At 40.9% G+C, this 22,894-nt stretch overlaps 1 protein-coding gene across 2 annotated transcripts in view; it reads right to left on the minus strand.

Annotated features, from left to right (window-relative positions):
• Nucleotides 1–22,894, minus strand: part of AASS (aminoadipate-semialdehyde synthase) — a 52,805-nt gene that overhangs the window by 4,078 nt on the left and 25,833 nt on the right. For both annotated transcript variants that reach the window (XM_025477143.3, XM_035698384.2), the window contains exons 12-22: nt 12,861–12,920; nt 12,634–12,701; nt 9,735–9,856; nt 9,417–9,543; nt 5,687–5,797; nt 5,476–5,584; nt 4,545–4,685; nt 3,777–3,944; nt 2,389–2,484; nt 1,027–1,142; nt 291–379 (exon numbers count right to left, since the gene is read on the minus strand). In XM_025477143.3, coding sequence (XP_025332928.1) covers nt 291–379; nt 1,027–1,142; nt 2,389–2,484; nt 3,777–3,944; nt 4,545–4,685; nt 5,476–5,584; nt 5,687–5,797; nt 9,417–9,543; nt 9,735–9,856; nt 12,634–12,701; nt 12,861–12,920 — 1,207 coding nt within the window. The remainder of the gene's footprint in view (nt 1–290; nt 380–1,026; nt 1,143–2,388; nt 2,485–3,776; nt 3,945–4,544; nt 4,686–5,475; nt 5,585–5,686; nt 5,798–9,416; nt 9,544–9,734; nt 9,857–12,633; nt 12,702–12,860; nt 12,921–22,894) is intronic.

The following is a 22,894-nucleotide window of genomic DNA, read 5'->3' on the forward strand; positions in this document are numbered from 1 at the left end:
AAATGCTCCTTCAGCGTTTCTCAAAGGCATTAACACTAAAACTAATCATAAAAAAATTTTTTAAAAAATAAAACTAATCATTTGTTCCTTTTCTATGTTCCCCAAGTTCATTCCTATGTGATAATTCTCTTATTATTCCCTCTGGAAAAACAGCCCAAGTGCCCCCTCCCTTCGAGCACACTTCCCCACCCCTACAGCTTGGCTCCAGCCCTCCCATCACGTCCACTAGTTGTGTTGACTGCATCCCATGACGCCGCTTCTGGGATGTGAGCTAATAGCCCACGGCCTACCGTAGGAGAGTTTCCTGGCCAAATGCTTGGAGAGTGCATCCACCACAGACTCGGCTTGAGGGACTTGCTCATCCCCGAGTAAGCCCAACCTGAGAAGCACAAGAGGTGGCTGTGTTAGGTCAAGTCTTCCACAGAATCTCACTTGGGAAGGAGAAGGGAGCTCTTTGGATTTTATCTTAAAAGGGAACAATCGCAAGGTGACAGTCCAAGCCATAGGACTCTCCTAAATCGTAAAAAGACATTAACAATAGCAAAGTTTTCATCTTTAGAATCATCAGACTCCCCAAGGCAGTGCTCCCCAGAGCAGAACTGACACATGCTAAGTCCGCACTGTGGCAAAGCTTCTTGTGAGATCACGTACAGCTTAGTTCTCCCACAGGAAGAAGAGCAGCATAATGGGCCACAACTGTGTGAAGTAGTTGCAGAAGAGTAGGAGAATCTCCTACGGGACAGAAAAAAAATATCCCAGCTTTCTGGGGAACTGAGTAGTGAAGTGTCTCAAAACAAGTAATTCCCAAGTCACAACTGCCATTGAGTTTCTATCTGCCTTTTTATCCCCACATGAACACAGTACATGGAAATCTCTCTACAACAGGCCAACATTAGAGCAGCAAATTAATCAAAGACAATGTAAAACGTCTAGTCCCTTTTACTAGAAAGGACTAAGAAATCATTGATATTTTTATTGATATTGAAGGAATCCAATATTGTGCTCAGTTGACCGGTGGGTGCCTACCATTCAGCAGCCTCCAGCTGGGTATTATCTCTTCCCAGTTTCTCAAAGACAGCTTCCCTGAGCACATCATGCTTGGAGGACGGTGAAATCCCAACCAGATCACAAAGGAGCTCTTTCTGGTCAGAAAAATAAAGATAAAATCCTAAGTTCCTAATAAGTAATCAGTTGAGAAATTATCCTACTAAGGCATTCGATCACAAATGCACCTCATATTTTAAATCAGAAATGACTAGAAATAATAAACTGTAATACTGACACAGGCAGACACACACATCTACACACTCATGAACAAATGATATTCTAAAACGATGTTTCAGCAATAAAAATGGACCATGGCATGAAATCAATTCTAAAACGATGGCACCGTATTTACCATCACATCGTCTCTGTTACGTTTTCACTCATTCTCCCTCTCCCTCCAGTAGTCCATTTTGGCCAGGATCAAATGGAATGGGCTCATTGCTATGGTTGCCAATAGCAACCAGAGTTCTTTTGTAGGTTCAGGAGAAGAGAAAGACCTTGCAGATAATAAAATCTCAAAGCAAGAACACTTAAGCATGGTCATAGCTTGTTCTACTTTCCAAACAAGACTTTCTCCAGGATCCCAAGAGAAAAAGTTAGACTCTTGATCAAGGAAAAACAAAATGGTTCACAGGCCATATTTGGCTCACCACCTGGTTTTGTAAAGAAGATTCGCATTAGAAGGTAGCTATACTCATTTGTTTATGTAGAAATGAGTACGTACAGCCCTCAAAACCTAATATATTAATAATCTGGTCCTTTACAAAAAAAAAAAAAAAAAAAGTTTGCCAGGGCCTCTTCTGTAGCTACTAGCATCCTGGGACCCCCCTAAGGGTTCACGTCCCAGCCCTGCCGTCCAGCTGCCTCCACCTCAGAATTCACCCCATACGTGTTCATTCACTTCTGTCCAACACGTACATTAGTGAAACGTAAGACACACTGGGGGGCTCTCGGCCTCATGGAAAACCGCGCCTAATGCAGAGGCTGGGTAGGTCGCCGGGGCTGGTCACGCTGGTCTTTCTCACCCTGTGTAAGTCGGTGGCGTTTCCCGCGGACACGGCGAGTGAGGGCGGCGGCTAGTGACCCCCTGGCACCCCCGACGCCCCGAGGGCTTGATGCGGCACAGGTGCGGGCAGTTCAGTGGCGGAAACCCGAAGTGCTCACAGGTAAAAGCCACGGAGTGAGCGAGGCGCTGGGACCTCGTGGCGGGCCAGGCCCGGGCCTCTCGGGTGGTCCCCGGGGCGGGGGCGTCCGGGCCGCGGTTGGGAGCCTCCCTGGAACCAAAGCCCAAGCCGCCCATCCCTGGAGCAGCGAAGCGCACCCGGCTCGGGGGTCACTCACCCAGGTGACAGGGTGGGCCTCGGCCCGGAGGGCGGGCGCCGCGTCCCTGCTGATCAGGCCCAGCTTCATGAAGCCGGTGAGAGCCCTGGCGTAGCCCTGGAACGGGATCAGTGACCGGCTGTGAGGCTCTCCCTTCGCGGGGGCAGGGGAGGCGAGGGCCAGGACGCTGCTCGGGGGAGGCCGTTAACAGAACCCGAAGGTCACCCAACCCGGAGCCACCTGCCGACTGGCCGCTGTCCCCCCGCACACGGCGGCCAGGGCCACAGGTAGGCCCCCGAGAGCGGCTCCTAAGTCACACGATGGGGGGGCAAGGGGGAGCCTTGAGGGAGAGCCACGGCAGGTACCGCCAGCTCCGCCTGAAGGGACACGCGGGGGGCCTGGGGTCCCTGTCATAGTCAGAGGAAAGAGCCCTGAAGCTGGTGAAGGGTCGCCGGCCTGGCCGGCGGGGGCCTCGCTGACACTCCCTGGGCCGCTCATCCACGCGGCCTGGGGCGCTCTAGTCGCCTCGTAGACTCGTAGAACCTCCTATTCCCGGGTCTGCAAGGTCGGCAAGAGCCTCTACGGGAGGCCCTCGGAAAACCCTAACTGCTGGGGCGCCCGGCGGCTCGGTGGGTTGGGCGTCCAACTCCTGAGCTCAGCTTAGGTCTTGATCTCAGGGTTGTGAGTTCAAGCTCCACGGCGGGCTCTATAGTGGGCACGGGGCTGGGGGAAAAAAGGAAGGAAAAAAATCCTAATTCTTGGACCCCTCCAAAAAATACTACTGATATTCTCTGAAAAAAAAAAAAATGAAGAAAACAGAATCAAGAAATCTGCCGGCGCTGAGGGTGTTGCGGCCTCAGTTCAGACGGGAGTGTCTGCTGGTGTTTGTCCCCGCTCTTTTGTGATGGGTAAGTACGTGGTGGACGATTGTGTTCACGCTCCTGGGGTCCACACCCCCAGTTGGTGGTAAAGACATTTCAGATTTGCTTGGGGAAAGTGGACTAACCGCATCTTCAGCTGTAGGGACATGGAACGAGCGGCCTAGTTCACCCCCTGGCCTCAGGGCCTAAGGGGACAACGGAGATATTCTTAGCGTCCTTGTCCAGTCCCCGAGGTGAACCAAAGAGGCAGGGGCTGCATGCTGCCCCCACCGGGAGCCTGGGACGGCGGCCAGCACCAAGGGGGAGCTGAGCAGTGGGGTCACCTGGTCCCAGATCCCTGGGGGCCTGCAGCGGCCTGCACCCCCCACACCCGACTCCTTACAGCATCACCTCCCGGCTGGGCCGGGTTCAGTCATGCCCGGGACATTCCCTCCAAGGAGCCCCGAGGGAGCAGGGGGCACCGGCTGGTCTGGTTGCCTTGGGCCCGGGCACATCCCCCCAATAGGCCGCAGGCCTTGCCACCCTCACCTGGTACCTCAGTGTCCCCCGCAGCAGCGTGCGCGCCGTCGGGATGCCGTAGGTCGCCGCATACTGGGTGCTGTCCCTGTTGGGGTAGCCCTCCAAGTTCAGGCCCGGGAAATACCCCATGGGGGTCACTGCATCCAGAAAGGGGATGCCGCCCGCCACTGTCACCACCTGAAGAACATCAGGGGGCACCATGGTCACTACACCTGGCCCGGGGCCATCGCACCTGGGCACCAGAAGCCGGCCAGGCGGCCCCAGGGAGTGGGGGTGGGGGTGCAGGGTGGGGTGTGAGGGGGGTCGGGGGGCTGAGCTGTCAGCCCAGGGTGGGGTGGGGGTGCAGGTTGGGTGGGGGTGAGCTGTCAGCCCAGGGTGGGGTGGGGGTGCAGGGTGGAGTGGGGGTGCAGGGTGGGGGTGCACTGTCAGCCTGGGTGCAGGGTCGGGGTGCAGGGTGGAGGAGCAGGGTGGGGGTGTGCTGTCAGCCCGGGGTCGGGGTGCAGGTGCGCTGTCAGCCCGGAGTGGGGGTGCAGGGTGGGGTGTGCTGTCAGCCTGGAGTGCAGGGTGGGGGGGTGCAGGGTGGGGGTGGGGGTGGGGGCAAGCTGTCAGGCCGGGGTGAGGGTGCGGGGTGGGGGTGCACCGTCAGCCCGGGGTGGGGGTGGAGGAGGGGGTGAGGGAGGACTGGCAAAGGCCTTGGCACCAGGGAGGAGGAGTGTGGGCCCAGCTGAGACAGGTGCTGCAGGTCTGCCTCGCGAAAGCTCGCGGATAATCCCTCACCTTTCCATCGAGCAGGTAGGTGGCCGGCTGCATCATGTTGGTCAAGACTCCCAGGGGACTCCAGCTAAATTTGTATCTCAAAGGATTGTCTGAATGTTCAGGGGCTGGAAGCCCCCCACAGTAGGAAATGTAGGATTCAATCTGTGAAATACGGGATGAAAGACAATGGCAGAAATGGGATAGAGGAGGTAACCTTGCTGTCTTTTCTTCCCTAAACTTACAAAGGCTTTCAAAAGCCTTCCTTAAAGCCAAACGCCATCCGATTAAGTCAGTGATATTATATATATATAATTTTTAAAATCCACTGGAGTTTGTGACTAATATTTTACTAGTTAAAAATCCAACTATTAATTCAATTCTGCTTAGTTGGTTCCTCCTGACTTTTGTGTTCAAATGATATGTTTGATTATATATTTTGTGATAGAAGTGTAATTCATTAGTATTAATACAGAATGATATACAATATAATTAATCTTTATATAAAATATGATTAATTTGATTCTATATTTGATTCCATGCATGTGACATACATACAACCTAAACCACTGAATCTGACTCATCACATTTTCATATCCAATCGTTCCTTCTCATGTGTAAAACAGACTCCATATACCAAAAAATGACAATATTCCAAAAAATTTTTCCCACTTTTAAAAGTCAAACCTTACTATCTCAGTCTGAAAGCTTTCATTAAACCAAAATAGTATAGTACCATCTATTTTTCTAAAAATCGATTGCTAAGCCTAGGATGTTGTTTTATCATACAGATACTTTTGCAGTTAGAGGATTTTACTTGAAATTTCTACTCAAAGTTTGAGTTATATTCTATCAGCTTCCTTAATCAAAATTATAAAAAGATTATTTTTGTACACAAAAATCGGGACCTTCTAATATTTTCCTAAATGGACTTTTGGGTGTAAATTGGACTCACCGTGGCTCCTACTTCCTTGGCCTTGTCTATGGTTTCCATCGCCAACATATGGTCAAGACCAGGGTCCAATCCCAGTTCACCAATGACTGTGATGCCAGCGTCTTCCACACTACAACAGGTGGAAAGGGGAGGATGAAAAAGTTGGATATGAAATAAAAATATTTATTTTCCACGCCACGGAGCTATTTTGTTGAAGATGACTGAAACTTACCTCTTTTCTAATTCTTTTAGCTCCGGTGTGATGTAGCTTGCAGTGATCATGTCAACTTTGCTTCTGATGCATGCCTTGGCCACAAGAGGATGCAGTGCATAAGGCAATAAGCTTAAAAACAGAGAGAAACTAATCAGACACTTTTCCCACCCTACCTTCCAATGTACCTTGAACTGCACTAAAGCTAAGTCATCGCTCTGATTAAGCTATTCCGTCCAAGGTCACCAATGACTCTGAAAACTACAGAATAAATTCATCCAGTTACCACATTTAAAACCCTCCACAATTTGGCCTTCACCTAGCCTTTCCATTGTTCTCCTATCCCCTTCAGAAGCCATATATGGGAACCAAAGAAATTATTGTCATTCTCCACTCACAGCCGGTACTTTTCCAGCTCTGCAACTTTACTCTCACTGAACCTTCTACCTGGAATACTATGTCCACCCACTGATCCCTGCCCAGGCCAGACCCTACTTAAACAAATGTCGGAAAAGGCATCTCCTCCAAGAAGCTCTCCCAGATTCCCCCAAAGCCAGATCTTCTACATCCATTCAGCTATTTCTTTGCAACATTTAATAGGATTAGTCCCATTTATCCTTATAATATTTCTATCATTTTCTGTCTTGGCTCCCCTACTAGAAGATAAGATTGCTTTTCTTTTTCCTCTGTATTTCCCAAATGGCTATCAGGTTGGGTGAAACTAAGTCAAAATGACCCAGGTGTTACATTTCAGGGTAGAATCTAGGAAGGTCCAAAGGAGGAAATAAGCTTAATGGTACTGATTGGTATAAAAGCTATCTAAATGCTTAGAAGTCGATGTGCTAAGCAAAAATTAAAATGTGTTCAAAACTCAACTTCAGTTGGATTTTCTAAAAATCTGGCTTTGGTGTTTTAATTTGGCACTAGGACCACACAATCACAAAAAAAAAAAAAAAAAAAAAAAAGACCGAATTTCTGCAAGTGTTAATATAAATGAATATATTCATATTCTGTCCAAGGAATAATAAAACATCCTGTCAACTGCATAACAATACTCCAGTTCTACAAGCTTATTGCCTCTGTGGTAAAGCACTCTACAAAGTACAATGAAAATATAATTACAAATTTATAAATATGATCACACTATATCACTGTACTTGTCAAATTCATCCTGTAAACTTCACATTTTCTCTATTTTATATAAGACACAACAATAAAATCACCTCTCAGATACTTATGCCTCCTCAGGTTAATAGAGTATTGCTACTTAGATTTATTATCATGTAAAATAAAATTGTGTTCATATCTTGCCAGTCATAATATGAAAACTCTTACTCTCTATTTTTTTACTTTTTTAATCAAAAAAGAATTATTACCAAACATGGTAACCCCTTAAAAGCCAATGAACAGAATACATGCAAAACTCTATTGAAAAAGTATCAATAGAAAATGTATATAATGACATCATCTTAAAGATTAAATCGAGTTTTTTTTTTCTTTAAGATTTTTTATTTATTTATTTGAGAGAAAAAGCGAGAACATGCACGTGCGAGCTCCAGCGGGAGGAGGGCAGGGCGGGGCGGGGGGTGAGAAGCAGACTCCCCGTTGAGCAGGGACCCCGATGCGGGGCTCCATCCCAGGACCCCGGGATCACGACCCGAGCCGAAGGCAGATGCCTGACCCACTGAGCCGCCTAGGTGCCCCAGTAGAGATTTTTGGGGTCACATTCCCCACATTAAAATCTTTCTTGATAAAAATTTTATCAAGATCTAATAACATTTTTAAACTTCTTATGATGGCATAATCTGTACTAACCTAATGATATGCTAAGAACTAGAATGCCAGAACTTTGATTAATGGTGCCTGTTTTAGACAAAAGGATTAGCTTTCATAACTCTTTGCATATGTAATATAGAACCTACTCAAAGGGACATAACTCTTGAATTATTTGAGTTGATTCCAACCCAATTAATCCAAATAATTTAAAATGCAGCTGGTTAAAAGATACACAAAATAGAAATGGAATTTTCAAAGTAACTTATCAAATTCAATTACTGATTTGCATTAAAACACTAAGAACTAGAATTGCCAAATTAAAGTCATGAGGATTTGACATATTATAAATTTTTTTGTGAAACATACTTAGTTCATTTTGTTTTGGTAGTATTACTGTGTTTTCATCAAGTATCCTTTCTCCAACTTAAAAAATAAAAAATTATTTAAAGAACGCTACAAGGTGAGAGTGTTTAACAATATTACCACTCTCCGGCATGGAAACTCAACCAATTGAGAAAAATTAAATATGAAACAGATTTTGTTAATGTTAAATTTTATTTGAGGCCATCAGTTTGCTAAATTTTAAAATATGTGCATATTAATAGATTATTATCTTGTCCTATTTTGCTTCAGATTTAGTTCCAAATGTGTCTTATCATGCTTTCTTCCTTACATTTATATATATATTAAAAAACCCACAATGTTTTACTTAGGTATTTGTGGGTGGCAAAACAAATTCTCTTTGTCTTATTCAGGAGGCTAGAACATTCCATTATGAATCATAGTCATATCACTAACAGACAAGGTCTGTGGGTCACTGATTAGTTTTTGCTGAATAAAAATTATTGCACATTAAATTTACATAAATAGGATAACATCTTAAGTGCCCAAAATGAGTGTATAATTTAAATACATCAAGAGTTAATCTACAAGTTCCCACAAAAGATTACCTTTCATTGTATATTTTCGAAACCCATTTGGTTTTTTGGGTTTTTTTGAAGTGGGACACACAGAGCTTCCTCCAAAGATATCATTTCAATCTGATTTAACTATAAAAGTGACCCAATTATGGATGAGCAAATAGCTTTCTTCCTTCCATCTTGGAAAAATTATATTCTAAAAATAAATGACTGTTCTCCTCACTTCGGTATTTCAAAACCCAGTTTAATTATAGAGTGACTCTCATGTAGCTGTGTACCTAGAAGTTAGACCTATATTTTTATCAGTAATAAATACTGAATTTCGAGATGTATTCCTCTGATAAGACTAAAAATGGTCATAATGCTCGAGAATCTAGTCATTTTCATTCAAGCTTTATTATGTCCGAAAGATAAAATAGCCACTAAAATAGATGAAACATGAATAGTTTTGACACAGAAGTTCTACTTCTAGATGCACATCCAAGATATGTGTAAATGGCAAATAACAGACAAATACTAAAATGTTCATAACAACATAATTCATAATAGCCGAACTCCAGGAACAATCTAAACATCCATCCATGGCCAAGTGAATAGTAAGGGGGTATTCACGCACTGGGAACGTTACACAGCAATTAGAATGAGTAAACTACAATGACAGGCAACAACACAAACCACTCTCACAGTCAGTGTTGAAGAAAGAAGGTCGCTGCGAATGAGGACAGACTGAGTGGTTCCTATTGGACGGAGCTAAAAACCAGCAAGAATCAATGTATATGTGAGAGGCCAGGGTAGTGCTTACCCTTAGGGGCAGGGCTAATAATGGAAACGGACACATGGGGCGCTCCTGGGGTACTGTTATTCTGTTTCTGGATGTGGATGATGGTTATGAAGTGTGTTCACTGTGAAAATTCACCAAACTATATACACTTAGGATTTGGGCATATTTCTGGGTACACGCTTCAATTGAAAATTTTCTTAGGAGAAAGAGAGAATAAGGAAGGAGACATAACAACAACAAAATATATGACAATCATCTCTTCCTAGATACTAACCTGATGACAAGATCCTGCTTTGCCACCAAGGAGCTCAACTTCTCTTCTTGTTTACTAATGTCCATGCTAACAGGATTAATATTATATTTCTTGCCTAACTGTTCAATTTGGTCCTTCATGTCAGAGCCTAGACCAAGAATACAAAAGTCCAATTTTTATATTATCCTTCACTAGGCCGAGAGTACAACACATTTCAACATCTCCAAAAACAATTCCTCAAAGTTTAGAAACAAGATAGTCATCTAAAATTCACAGAGTAAGTATGCTTTGAAATCAGTTTTCTTTCTTCTTCTTCTTTAAAAATTAGGGCTTATTTACCTACTGTTATGTCTATCCTGTTATCTCTTGACAAGTATTCCAAAACGGGTTCAGATACATAACCAGATCCAAGAACCAAGACCCTTTTTTTGGTGCCCATTGAAAGTGACTGAGCAAGTTCCCTATAAATAAAAGAGGAGAAGGGAAGAAAAATTTAACAACAAAATAATAAATAACAAAATCTTGCTATCCCCCAAAAAAACTGAACCTTAGACTATGAAGCAATGATTTTTCCCACGTTTCTTATAATGAAGACCTCAATACATTCCCTTGCCCAATACTTTCTATTCATTATTTTAGATTTTTGAAAAGGATTTTATTTATTTATTCATGAAAGACACACAGAGAGAGGCAGAGACACAGGCAGAGGGAGAAGCAGGCTCCACGCAGGGAGCCCGACATGGGGCTCGATCCTGGGACCCTGGGATCACGCCCTGGGCTGAAGGCAGGTGCTCAGCCACTGAGCCACCCAGGTGTCCCTTATTTTAGATTTTGTACAATGAAGAACAGACCCTGACTTCTCGGAAGTGTGTGTCCACAGACTTTCATGAATTCCCAACTACAGGCGAGGTGCAGATGCCAGGCTACCACCTGGCTTACTCACAACCGAGTAACTTGGTTTCACATTTTGTCCTTCCAGGGGACATGATTCAAAATCCATGTATGTCCATGCCAGGGACTATACATCAGACACCTTACTTAATTATTACAACAATCAGAGGAGGATATTATTATTAGCCATATTTTTGTTTTGTCATTTATCATCAGAGTCCCTTGAAGACAATTAAAACCATACTTTTGAAATTGCAAATTCCATGGGTTAAATGTAAAAACCTAAGATGACAATTAACTCAGCAGGATTTTAATGTTTGAACAGTTTATTCTGTTGGAATTTGTCCCTTCCTGACAGATTAACCCTCTGTCTTTCCTACAAACTATGACCTCCAAGATCGTGACTGTCATGTTCATCTTTATAAACCCATTAATGCTCAACAAATTTTCTTAATGGAAGATACTCATTAAGATTCTGTTAAATTAAATTTACAGATATCAGTGGAAGACCATGGGAATGGCTTGGTGCCAGGGACATAACAAAAGTCTCTGTTGTTAGAATCTTTTAGGTCAAGATGTCTCTCAAGCTTTAACCTTTCCATTAATTATAAGTCAATAAAAATAAATTTAAATACAAAATGTCCTTGCCCCTCTTCACCCTCCACACTCCTGTTACTGATGAGGTGAGTCTCCTTTAATCTCCACCCCCATCCATTTCATCCCCCCAGGAAAAAAAGACACAATTATTTGGCTATTGTATATCCTTTCTAACAACACTTTCTCTAGTTTATGTAATTAAATTATATTGTTTTGATGCCCAAAAATAAAATATTCAAAATATATTTTTAAAAACTCACTCCTAGATTTTAGTACTGTCCGCCCCATCAGCCATCTCAAACACTCGAGGTTAATAATCACTGTGCTAAGAGATGAAGAAAACATTTGAATAAGGCAGATATTTAAGATGACTTAAATTTCCTTTCAAAATACAATCTTCATTATCAGTCTCTGGACAGAGATTGCACTGGGAAGAAGGGCAGGAAGTCCTAGGAGACTTGCTGCTACAAGAAATACGGTGTGTAAGAGTGAAAACACCATCGTGACTGGTCATGTTAGACATGTTATTAGGATTAGTAATAAGAGATCATCAGATGATAAGCATCAGAAGATACAGAGAGTTACGAGAAACCAACACACATGCCGTTTCCCCTATAAGAAACTTGCCCATAGGGCTATAGTGCTAGCCAGTTAAAAAAAGAAAAAAATCTCTGGGTATCTTATCCCGGAATATTTTGTTGACACATAAAAAGTAACTATAAGAAAACGAACACAGACGGACCCACACGGCGGTAGAGCGGCGTGATCCAAGCACGTGATCTCTTATTTACTTCTTACAGCTAGAAGAACTGAGAAAGAAGATAAGGCAGTTTGTTTGCTTCTTTTTACTTTTCCCACTCTGGTCTCTCCTGAGAACTCAGTGCGTCGGTTATTTTGTTAAATGTGAATAGACCAGTGGAGCAGATAAAGACACATCCCAAAGAAATGTCAATGTTTTCAAACTCTGAGTAGTAAATTCAATTAAGGAAACAAGGGCCTTAGCCAAGTACCCTTCTAAGAGAACCCTTCTCCTGGCTACATTTATCACATTACTGCTTGGCACCTTCCTCCTAAAAAGAATTCCCAGGGAAAACTGACCCCTCACCATTTTCTTTCTTTACCGCTTCTCGTAATTTCTAAATAAGAGCCCACTTGCCTAAACAAAATAGTCTAAACCCTCAACTAAAAACCAGACTGAAAGCACCACAGAAAGGGTTAGTGTGCTTATTTTCTTTGAGAAAATAACAGAGACACGTCGATAACGCAAAACATTAGAGAAGGAGCAAGGGGCTAACCAGAGGACAACTGTTTGGACTTCTGCTTGCTTACACCCAAGTCTACACAGGCGATCAGCAAGGCAAAATGATGTTCAGGGGAAAATAACTCCCATTGGTTCCAGCCAGTCACATAGTTTTCTATATTTGCATATTTTCTATATTTGCAGACATTTTTAAAACTGTGTAAACCTAGCATCATGAACTCACAGAGAAGCAGTTAAAAATACTCAACAAATCCGGGATCCCTGGGTGGCGCAGCGGTTTGGTGCCTGCCTTTGGCCCAGGGCGCGATCCTGGAGACCCGGGATCGAATCCCACATCGGGCTCCCGGTGCATGGAGCCTGCTTCTCCCTCTGCCTATGTCGCTGCCTCTCTCTCTCTCTCTCTCTGTGACTATCATGAATAAATAAATAAAATCTTTAAAAAAAAAAAAAAAAAATACTCAACAAATCCAACGTAAGAATAATGCTTACCTGCTCTCTCGGAGTTTCTGGATATATTTATACTTATCAGGCAATACACCGTTGGATGTAATCACTGCCTAAATGTGTATGACAAGACATTTCTTTAGTGTCCATGTTTTAGACCCACAAACATGAGCTCATGTAACAAAGATGGAGAGAGAGGGGAAGGGAGAGAAGGAGAGAGGATGGTAGTGGGAAAAATACATTTGGGGAAAAAAATTGTTTTCATGACTTACATCTCGCACCACAGGAGAAAAATTCTGACTTTCAAGAGGCTGTGTCGCATCTGAGAGTATCTGAAAGGAAAATGAGATTGGGAAGAGATAAGTGACAGTGCAGAGAAGGATTCTTGGTGTTTGATTCCATATTAAAATATTAGTCGGAGGGGAAAAAAGAATTTAGAAAAGTTTTCTGAAGATCACTGAATAACTGGTAATAGAAGTCTACAAGCAGAGAATTCTGTTCCCCAAGAACATACTTTCAGCACACGTTCCAATTTTAAAACTAAAATTTGATTCCAATCATCTTTGCTTATTAAAGACACAAAGTGGTTTATCCCTCCCCACCAGGTAGACGTTTCATGTTGAACACGCTGGCCAACATCGCCACAAGTGTATAGCCATAGTCCCCACGGAGGGCCTGAATCCCACCAAAGGTTCACACGATTCTATCAGAAGAGAGAATGGGTCTTTCAGACAAAAAGTCACCAACCCTACAATCGGAATTTCTCTCAGATCATTATTAGTTCTATGTACAGGCACATCAGCATTTCAAAAGTATCAGGAAAAAGTAGACCTCGAAAAGTCAACCAGTCTTCCCATTATCTCACAAGAAGGAGTCAGACGGCCAACAACAAAAGCCACATCTCTCCCATCAACATCCCATCATCCTTCTAATCCTCCTCTTTTCTTCCAAGGTGTCCAACTCCTGAATAGACTGCCGAAAGGAAAGTCACGTAAGTTAGTATTGCCTCTGATGGTCAGGACCTTAGGGTCAATGAGACAACCATTCCCTCCTTATCCTTATAGGTTAAAGTCTAGAGCAGTCACCTAGCTGAGCAAGAGCAAAATATACCTACCAGATGCTAGCAGAAAAATATTTGTTTACTGTATTAAAATAAACATCGGGCATCTGGGTGGTAGAGTCAGTCAAGCATCCAACTCTTGGTTTCAGCTCAGGTTGGGGGCTCAGGGTTGTGGGATCAAGCCCCGTGTCGGACTCTGTACTCAGCACATAGTCTGCTCGAGATTCTCTCTCCCTCACCTTCTGCCCCTCTGGCTTGTGCTCTCTCTCCCTCTCTAAAATAAATAAATAAATTTTCAAAAAATAAAATAAATATCAAAATTATTTTCATGTGTCTAAAACACATGACACTTAGGCTATCTATTCCTGGGTTATGGGCATTTAAAATATATATATATATATATATATATTTATATATATATATATATATATATATATTTTTTTTAAGCAGGTAGGGCTTCTTTGGGGAAGCTCATGGAATTGGCACATCTGGTGTCATCCACTGCTTCTTTCATCCGGGCATCCCTGAGTCATCCTGCCGCAAGCCGACTCCTCCCCCTACCAACCTGTCTTCTGCCAGGAACCGTTAGTGAATAACAACATGGGATTTGGATTTCACTTTACATATGGCTAAACACCAAATTTTTGTATATCCGATCATTGTCTCTCCTGTTTATCTGTAATTCTGCAGTCTTACTCAGGCCTTACTGAGACCATGGGAACCTCACCTCTCACCTTTCTCCTTCCATTTATCTTCAATCTAAAACACAAATCTGATTATTTCTTCTGTGTCTATTTAAAATAATCCAGTAGCTTTTTAACACCCTCAGGATAAAGTCTCTAACTCCCTAGGTGGCCCCCAAGACTCTCTCTATAGTCTGTCTCCACCTCTCCAACTTCAGTTCTCCCTTTTGACTCATACCCAAAACTCTGGTCCTATTAACATTGTGGACCTGATCATCTGCATCAACATTCCCATGCCTCTGTCCTACACCATGTGGATGCCCCACATGCTATTCCTCTACATGGAATTCCCCCTCTTCATCCTCCAAGATACAGCTGAAGAACTGCCTCCTCTGTGAAACTTTGATCAAAATCTGCCCCAAGCAGGGCGTCCGTCTGCCTTTAGCTCAGGGCGTGATCCCAGAGTCCTGGGATCGAGTGAGATCAAGTCTCACATCGGGTTCCCTGCATAGATAAATAAAATCTTAAGAAAAAAAAAAAGAACTGGCCTTGGCATTTTGCCTGCACAATAAAATGGTATTCAATAAATAGATTAGTGGACATATGCAATAATCACATGGATTTTTCCCAAGAAATGAAATAACTATCTTGAATCTACCTAAAGAATGGCAAACATGAAAGACAACAAAAGGCTGCTGAATTATTGCATTTAACTGTGTTTCTTTGCTAGAACTCAACCGTGACACAGCTGCAAGCACAAGGTCCTAAAGCATGTGGTATGACTTGCCACATTCACCTCTAGCACCTTTGAGAGAGCTCATCACTCTTTCCTAAATTAATTTCAAGCTATTTACCCAGGTGTCAAGACTCTTTCCAATATGGAACCAACGTACTTCCCTTTACTCTATCAGACCTGACAGCTCACAGAAACTCTGTTAAATCAACTCCCACCTTCGCTCTCCTGTCTCCATCAGATGGTAGGCTTCCCATTCCCAAGCAAATGAACAGATCCTATACATCTATCAAGAATCAGCTCAAATGTCACCTCTTTCCTAAAACCTCTCCAGACTTTACCCAACAAAACAAAGCCTCTCCCCTCACAGTTTCATTAGCATTTTCCTAATGGCTGCCATATTCCACGTTATAGCAGGGTTGCACACTTCTCTCATCCATTTCCTGGACCTCATGCTTCTATAGGTCAGAGGGTGTATTTTAATTTTCTTCATCCATATGTGTGCCTTATGTTCTGACAGACAATAAATATGTAATTAATTCAAGTGAAACAAATTTCTCTATATTGATTCAGAATGATAGCCTGGGCCCTTTAATGCCACAGAGTCTGAACTTTATATCAAAAAGGAAAATCTAGGAGGGGAAAGACGATGCGTATACTTTTTTTATTTTTTTAAGATCTTGTTTATTTGTTTGAGAGAGAGCAGGGAGAGGGGCATGGGGGAGGGAAAGGGACAAGCAAAGCCTGATGCAGGGCTCGATCTCACCACCCTGAGATCATAACCTGAGCCAAAATAAGCCACTCAGGCGCCTCAACAGTGCATATACCTTAAATATAGCTCCCATACAGTTATCAGAAGAGAACACAGACAATACACTTAATTTTTTAGTGGAAAGCAGATACACACATATCAAGACTACAATAGCCATAAATTTTCACAATGTCCAGTGCTTAAAGACAGTGCTGAGACAGATGCCACTAAGACAACCTCACCACACTGTTTGGAGGACTACTGTGATGTATAAAAGGAAAAGGCTGTGACAATTAGTCAATAGACATCTAAGCAATATCACCTGCCTGCCTCAGTCTGAACAAAAACCTCCAATACCTCGCTCTCAGATAATTTTAATCTTGTCACAATACTAAGAGTCTCTTAACTGCCAGTTTATATAAGCAAAGACATATCACCTTTTTAAATGTATATTTTCCTTCCAGAAATGGTTAATTAGATCTTTTCAGACCAGTCCCCTCATTGAGTAAAACCAGTAAAACATGAAAAGCCATGGTTTTTAGTTTTAAAAGGTAGTTTAAAACTTTTTTTTTCCTGGGGAAAACAGCAGAAAAGAAGGACCCTAAGCTCATCTCTTTCCATGGTTACAAGTAGATAACAATTATATCAGTTTAAATAACTCAGAAAATGACCTGAAGCCTAGCAGAACTCTCCAGAGCTAAATGAAGAGAAAAGGCCATAGTGAAGAGGGTAGGAAGGGCTGAGATGCAGGAACCCAAGGGACTTTCCACAGGAGGGAGGAGCAATACAGACTCAGGGAGGGGGAGAAATAGACTCTCACATGAGGGAGCCCACACAGGAAAGATGAATCCCCATATTTGTTTTTGAAAATCAGAAGGGCTGACTCTCACAGGTTTTTACAAATACTGGGACTTAAAACCTAGAACTTTAAAAATCTGTGGGCTTGGCTCTGGGAGAGCCAGGAGAGCAAAATGAAGCTGAGTCCCTACTCTTAAAGACACAGCATAAGAAAAAGCCCTACTGAGATACAGCATAGAAGCAGCAGTTTGAAAAACGCCTGGGTCATATGAGAGGAAGATTTGTTTACTAATCTAAGAGCATGGGCAAGGATCCATGAGAGACTTGTCTAGGAATAAAGTAGCTGACCTGCACTATTTTCCTGCCCTACCCCTTAGCCTAAGCACATGCCACCAGCTGAAAGCACCTACACTCCTACCTAACTTGCCAACAGTATGCCCTGCCCATGTGTTCCCCTGCAGACACACCCCCTCAAGCCAGGCCTCAGCTCAATGTCTCCTCCCATGGAAGACCTGTGCAAGCCTTGCTAACATCCCACATCAGACACCACAGGCTTCTGCAGATCAACACCCTCCAATATACTCTCAGTCTGAGCCCATCCAAAGCAGTGCCACAAGTCTGGCAGTATGCAAGCAGCCCTGATGGGCCAGCACCACTCCAAAGTGATGCCTGCCCCAGGGAGAAGGGAAGAAAACCACACACACCAGTCAAACTGGACCCTAGCATCACCATAAAAGCTTTTCAGAGGACCAAACAGGGAAAGCAACCTTCACCTCAGTGCTACTTATACATCTATGGCAAATGCCATATCTGGCACGAATCAAGCCCAAGGTATCTACTAACACCACAGGAACCAAACCCTACTCACAACAGGCAAAGAGGGACATTGCAGATGACTGGACTGAAGAAAAAAGTAGTTCAGCCACAACAGCAGAGTCCACACAGCACACCTAGGAAACATCCCTGAAGCACCAGGTTCTGGTGAACAGGGAACATTGCATTACAGGGTGCTACAGGACCTCTTCTTCCTAAGGCCACTACTTTCAAGAGTAGGAAATATAGCTGACACGTGGAAACAGACACAGAGAGTTAGACAAAAGGAGGACACATAGGAATATGTCCCAGATGAAAGAACAGGACAAAATCACAAGATACCTAAGTGAAATGGAGATAAGTAAAATGCCTGCAGGAGAATTTAAAGTAATGGTTATAAAGATACTCATTGGACTTGAGGAAAGAGTGGAGGGCCTCAGTAAGACCCTTAAAGAGAGAGAAAACATAAAAAATAACAAATCAGAAATGAAGAACTCAATAATTGAAAAATACACTAGATGGAATAAATAGTGTGCTAGAGAAAGCAGAAGAAAAGATCAGGGACCTGGAGGACGAAATAATGGAAAATAATCAAGCTGAACAGGTGAGAGAAAAAATTAATAATACAAAATGAAAATAGACTTAGGGAACTCAGCTACACAATCAAATGTAATATATTTACATTATAGGGATCCCATAAAGAGAAGAAAGATAAAGGGGGGCATAAAATTTATTTGAAGAATAGCTGAAAACTTCTTTAGTCTAGGAAAGGAAACAGAAATCAAGATCCAAAAGGCACAGAGAGCCCCCAACAAAATTGATCCAAGGAGATCCACACAAAATCACATAATAAATAAAATGGCAAAAAGTAGTGATAAAGAGAAAATTTTAAAAGCTGCATGAGAAAAGAAAACAGTTATAGTCAAGGGTAACCTCATAAAGCCATCAGCAGATTTTTCAGCAGATATTTAGCAGGCCATAAAAGAGTGGCATGATATATTCAGAATCCTGAAAGAAAAAAACCTGCAGCCAAGAATTCTCTATCCAGCAAGGCTATGGTTCAGAATTGAAGGAAAATAGTTTCCCATACAAACTAGGGATAAAGGAATTCATGTCCACTGAACCAGCCCTACAGGAAATGTTAAGAGAGACTCTTTGAGTGGGAAGAATGACCATAAATAGGAGCAAGAAAAGTACGAGGCACAAAAGCAGTGAAATTAAGTATATCTATAAAAATCAGTCAGGGGACTCAAAGACTAAAAAGATGTAAAGTATGACATCATATACCTAAAATGTAGGAGGGAGAGGAGTAAAGAATGCATTTAAACTTGAGCACCATCATCTTAAAAAAATTAAAAATAAATAAAATTAAATTTAAAAATTTTAAAAATAAATAAAATTAAGCAGCCATCATCTCAATATAGACCACTATATGCAGAAGATGTTAGCAAACTAAATAAGAATAACAAATAAAAAATCAGTAATAGATATGCAAAAACGTAAAAAGACCCAATATCATCACTAAAGAAAATCAACTAACCATGAAAGACGAGAGCAAAAGAAAGGAACAGAGAAGATTCACAAAAAGAGCCATAAGACAAGTAGCAAAATGGCAATAAGTGCATACTTATCAATAATACTTTGAATGTAAATAGACTATGCTCTAATCAAAAGCTATAGGGTGATAGAATGGATAAAAAAGCATGACTCTACAAGACACTCATTTTAGACCTAAAGACACATGCAAATTGAAAATAAAGAAACGGAGGAGAATTTATCATGCAAATGGATGTGAAAATAAAGCCAGGTACCAATACTTATATTGTACAAGATAGACATATCTTACACACACACACACACACACGAAAATATAATTGTAAATATTCATGCACCCACCATGGGAATACCCAAATACATAGAGCGGTTACTAACAAACATAAAAGAAGTAATTAATAGCAATATAATAATAGTAGGGGACTTCAACACCCCAATTACATCAATGAATAGATCATCAAAACAGAAAATCAACAAGGAAACACTGTCTTTGTTGTTTTTTTTTTTTTAAGATTTATTTATTCACTCATGAGAGAAACAGAGAGGCAGAGACACAGGCAGAGGGAGAAGCAAACCCCACACAGGGAGCCCAACGTGGGACCTGATCCTGGGTCTCCAGGATCATGCCCTGGGCGGAAGGCAGATGCTAAACTGCTGAGCCACCCAGGGATCCTGGAAACACTGTCTTCGAGTGACACATTGGACCAGATGGATCTAACAGATATATTCAGAACATTCCATCCTAAAACAATAGAATATACATCCTTTTCAAGTGCACATGGAACATTCTCCAGAATAGATCACGTAATAGTCCATAAAATGAGTTTCAACAAATTTAAAAAGACTAAAGACATGCCATGCATCTTTTCTGTACACAACCTATGAAACTAGAAATCAATGGCAAGAAAACTTCTAGAAAGACCACAAATACATGGAGATTAAATAATGAGCTACTAAACAATAAATGGGGCAACCAAGAAATCAAAGAGAAAAATAAAAAAAAAATACATAGAAATAAATGAAAATACAACACAATGGTCCAAAATCTTTGGGTTACAACAAACACTGTTTTAAGAGGTAAGTATATAGCAATACAGGCCTACTTAAAGAGGCAAAAACAAAAACAAAAACCCTCAAATAAACAAAAAAAGGATCTAGAAAAAAAATAAACAAGACCCTAAACGAGTAGGACAGAAATAAACAAAATAGAAACAAACAAAAACCAATAAAACAGAACAATGAAACCAGAAGCTGATTCTTTGAAAACATCAACAAAATTAATAAACCTTTAACCAGATTCATCCAGTAAGAGAGAGAGGACTCAAATAAAATCAGAAATGAAAGAGGAGAAAACAACAAACACCACAAAAATACAAACAATTGTAAGAGAATATGATGAACAATGTATGCCAACAAATTGAACAACCTAGAAGAAATGGATAATTTCCTAGCAACATATATAACCTCTCAAAATTGAATCAGGGAGCAACAGAAAATTTGAACAGACCAATTACCAGCAATGAAATTGAATCAGTAATCAAAGAACTCCCAACAAACAGAAGTCCAGGACCAGATGGCTTCACAGGTGAATTTTATGAAACATTTAAAGAAGAGTTAATACTTATTCTTCTCAAACTATCCCAAAAAATAAAGAAGGAGAGCTTCTAAATTGATTCTATGAGGCCAATACACTGATACTAAAACCAGAAAAGACACTACAAAAACAGAGAACTACAGGTCGATATCTCTAATGAAACAGATGCAAAAATCCTCAATAAAATATTAGCAAATCAAATCCAACAATATATTTAAAATTTCATTCACCACAATTTATTAATAAATCTGGGATTTATTCCTAGAATGCAAGCTTGGTTCAATATTCACAAATCAACATGATATCAACAAGGGAAAAGATAAAAACCATATGATCATTTCAATAGATAGAAAAAAATATGACAAAGTATGAAATCTATTCATGATAAAAAACTCTCAATAAAATAGGTTTAGAGGATAATGCCTCAACATAATAAAGGTCATATATGAAAATCACACAGCTAATATCATACCTACTGGGGAAAAATGAGAGCTTTTCCCTAAAGTTGGGAACAAGACAAAGATATCTACTTTCTCCATTTTTATTCAACATAGTACTGTAAATCCTAACCACAGCAATCAGATAAGAAAAAAAGGATAAAAGGCATCCAAATTAGAAGGAAGAGGTAAAACTTTCACTATTTGCAGATGACATGATACTGTATGTAGAAAACTCTAAAGACTCCAGCAAGAAACTACTCGAACTGATACATGAATTCAGTAAGGTTGTGGGATACAAAAATCAGAATGTACAGAAGTCCATTGCATTTCTATACACTAATAATGAAGCAGAAGGAACAAAAATTAAGAAAACAATCTCATTTACAATTATACCTAGAATAAAATATTTAGGAATAAACTTAAATGAGGAGGTAGAAAGACCTGCACTGTAAAAACTATAAAACACTGGTGAAAGAAACTGAAGATAACACAAGCACATAAAAAGATATCCCATGTTCATGGGTTGGAAGGACAAATATTGTTAAAATGTCCATACTACCCAAAGCAATCTTCAGGTTTAATACAATCCCTATCAAAATACCAACAGCATTTTTCACAAAAGTAGGACAAACAATACTAAGAGTTTGTATAGAATCACAAAAGACCCCAAAGCCCAAAGCAATCTTAAAAAAGAAAAGCAAAACTGGAGGTATGACAACTCCAGATTTTAAGTTATACTACAAAGCTGTAGCAATCAAAACAGTATGGTACTGGCACAAAAATAGACACATAGATTAAAAGAACAAAATAGCCCAGAAATAAATCCACAAATTTATGGGCAATTAATCTTTGGCAAGGGAGGCAAGGATAAGCAATAGGGAAAAAAGTCTCTTCAACAAATGCTGTTGAGAAAACCGAACAGCTACATGAAAAAGAATAAAATTGGACCATTTTCTTACATCATATACAAAAACAAACTCAAAATGGACTAAGAACCTAAATGTAAAACATAAATTTCTCAAAAATCACAGAGACAGCACAGGCAGTAATTTTTCTGACATTGGCCATAGCAACATTTTTCTATATACATCTCCTGAGGCAAGGGAAGTAAAAGCAAAAACAGGAGGACATCAAAATAAAATGCTTCTGCACAGTAAAGGAAACAACAAAACTAAAAAACACAGCCTACTGAATGGAAGAAAAAATTTGCCAATGACATATCTGATAAAGAGTTAGTACCCAAACTATAAAAAGAACTGATATAACTCAACACCAAAAAAAAAAAAAAAAAAAAAAACCACACCCAAATAATCCAATTAAAAAATGAGAAGACATGAACAGACATTTCTCCAAAGAAGACGTCCAGATGGCCAACAGTCACATGAAAAGGTGTTCAACATCACTCACCATCAGGCAAATGCAAATTAAAACCACAATGAGATATCATCTCACACCTTTCAAAATGGCTAAAATAAAAAAACTCAAGAAATAGTAAGTGTTGGAAAAAATGAGGAGAAAAAGGAGCCCTCTTGCACTGTTGGTAAGAATGCAAACTGGGAAAACAGTTTGGAAATTCCTCAAAAAAATTGAAAATAGAACTATCATATAACCCAGTAATTCCATTACTGGGTATTTACCCAAAGATTACGAAAACACTAATAGGAAATATATGCACCCCTATGTTTATTGCAACATTATTTACAGTAGCCAAATCATAGAAGCGGCTCAAGTGTGCAACAATAGATGAAGATAAAGAAGATATGGGGTGTGTGTGTGTATATATACACACATATATACGTATGTGCTCATATAGACACACACACACAATGGAATATTACTCAGCCATAAAAAAGAATAGAATCTTGTTATTTGCAACATAG

This window comes from Canis lupus, chromosome 14 (assembly GCF_003254725.2).
Source record: "Canis lupus dingo isolate Sandy chromosome 14, ASM325472v2, whole genome shotgun sequence".
Taxonomy (NCBI): Eukaryota; Metazoa; Chordata; class Mammalia; order Carnivora; family Canidae; genus Canis; species Canis lupus.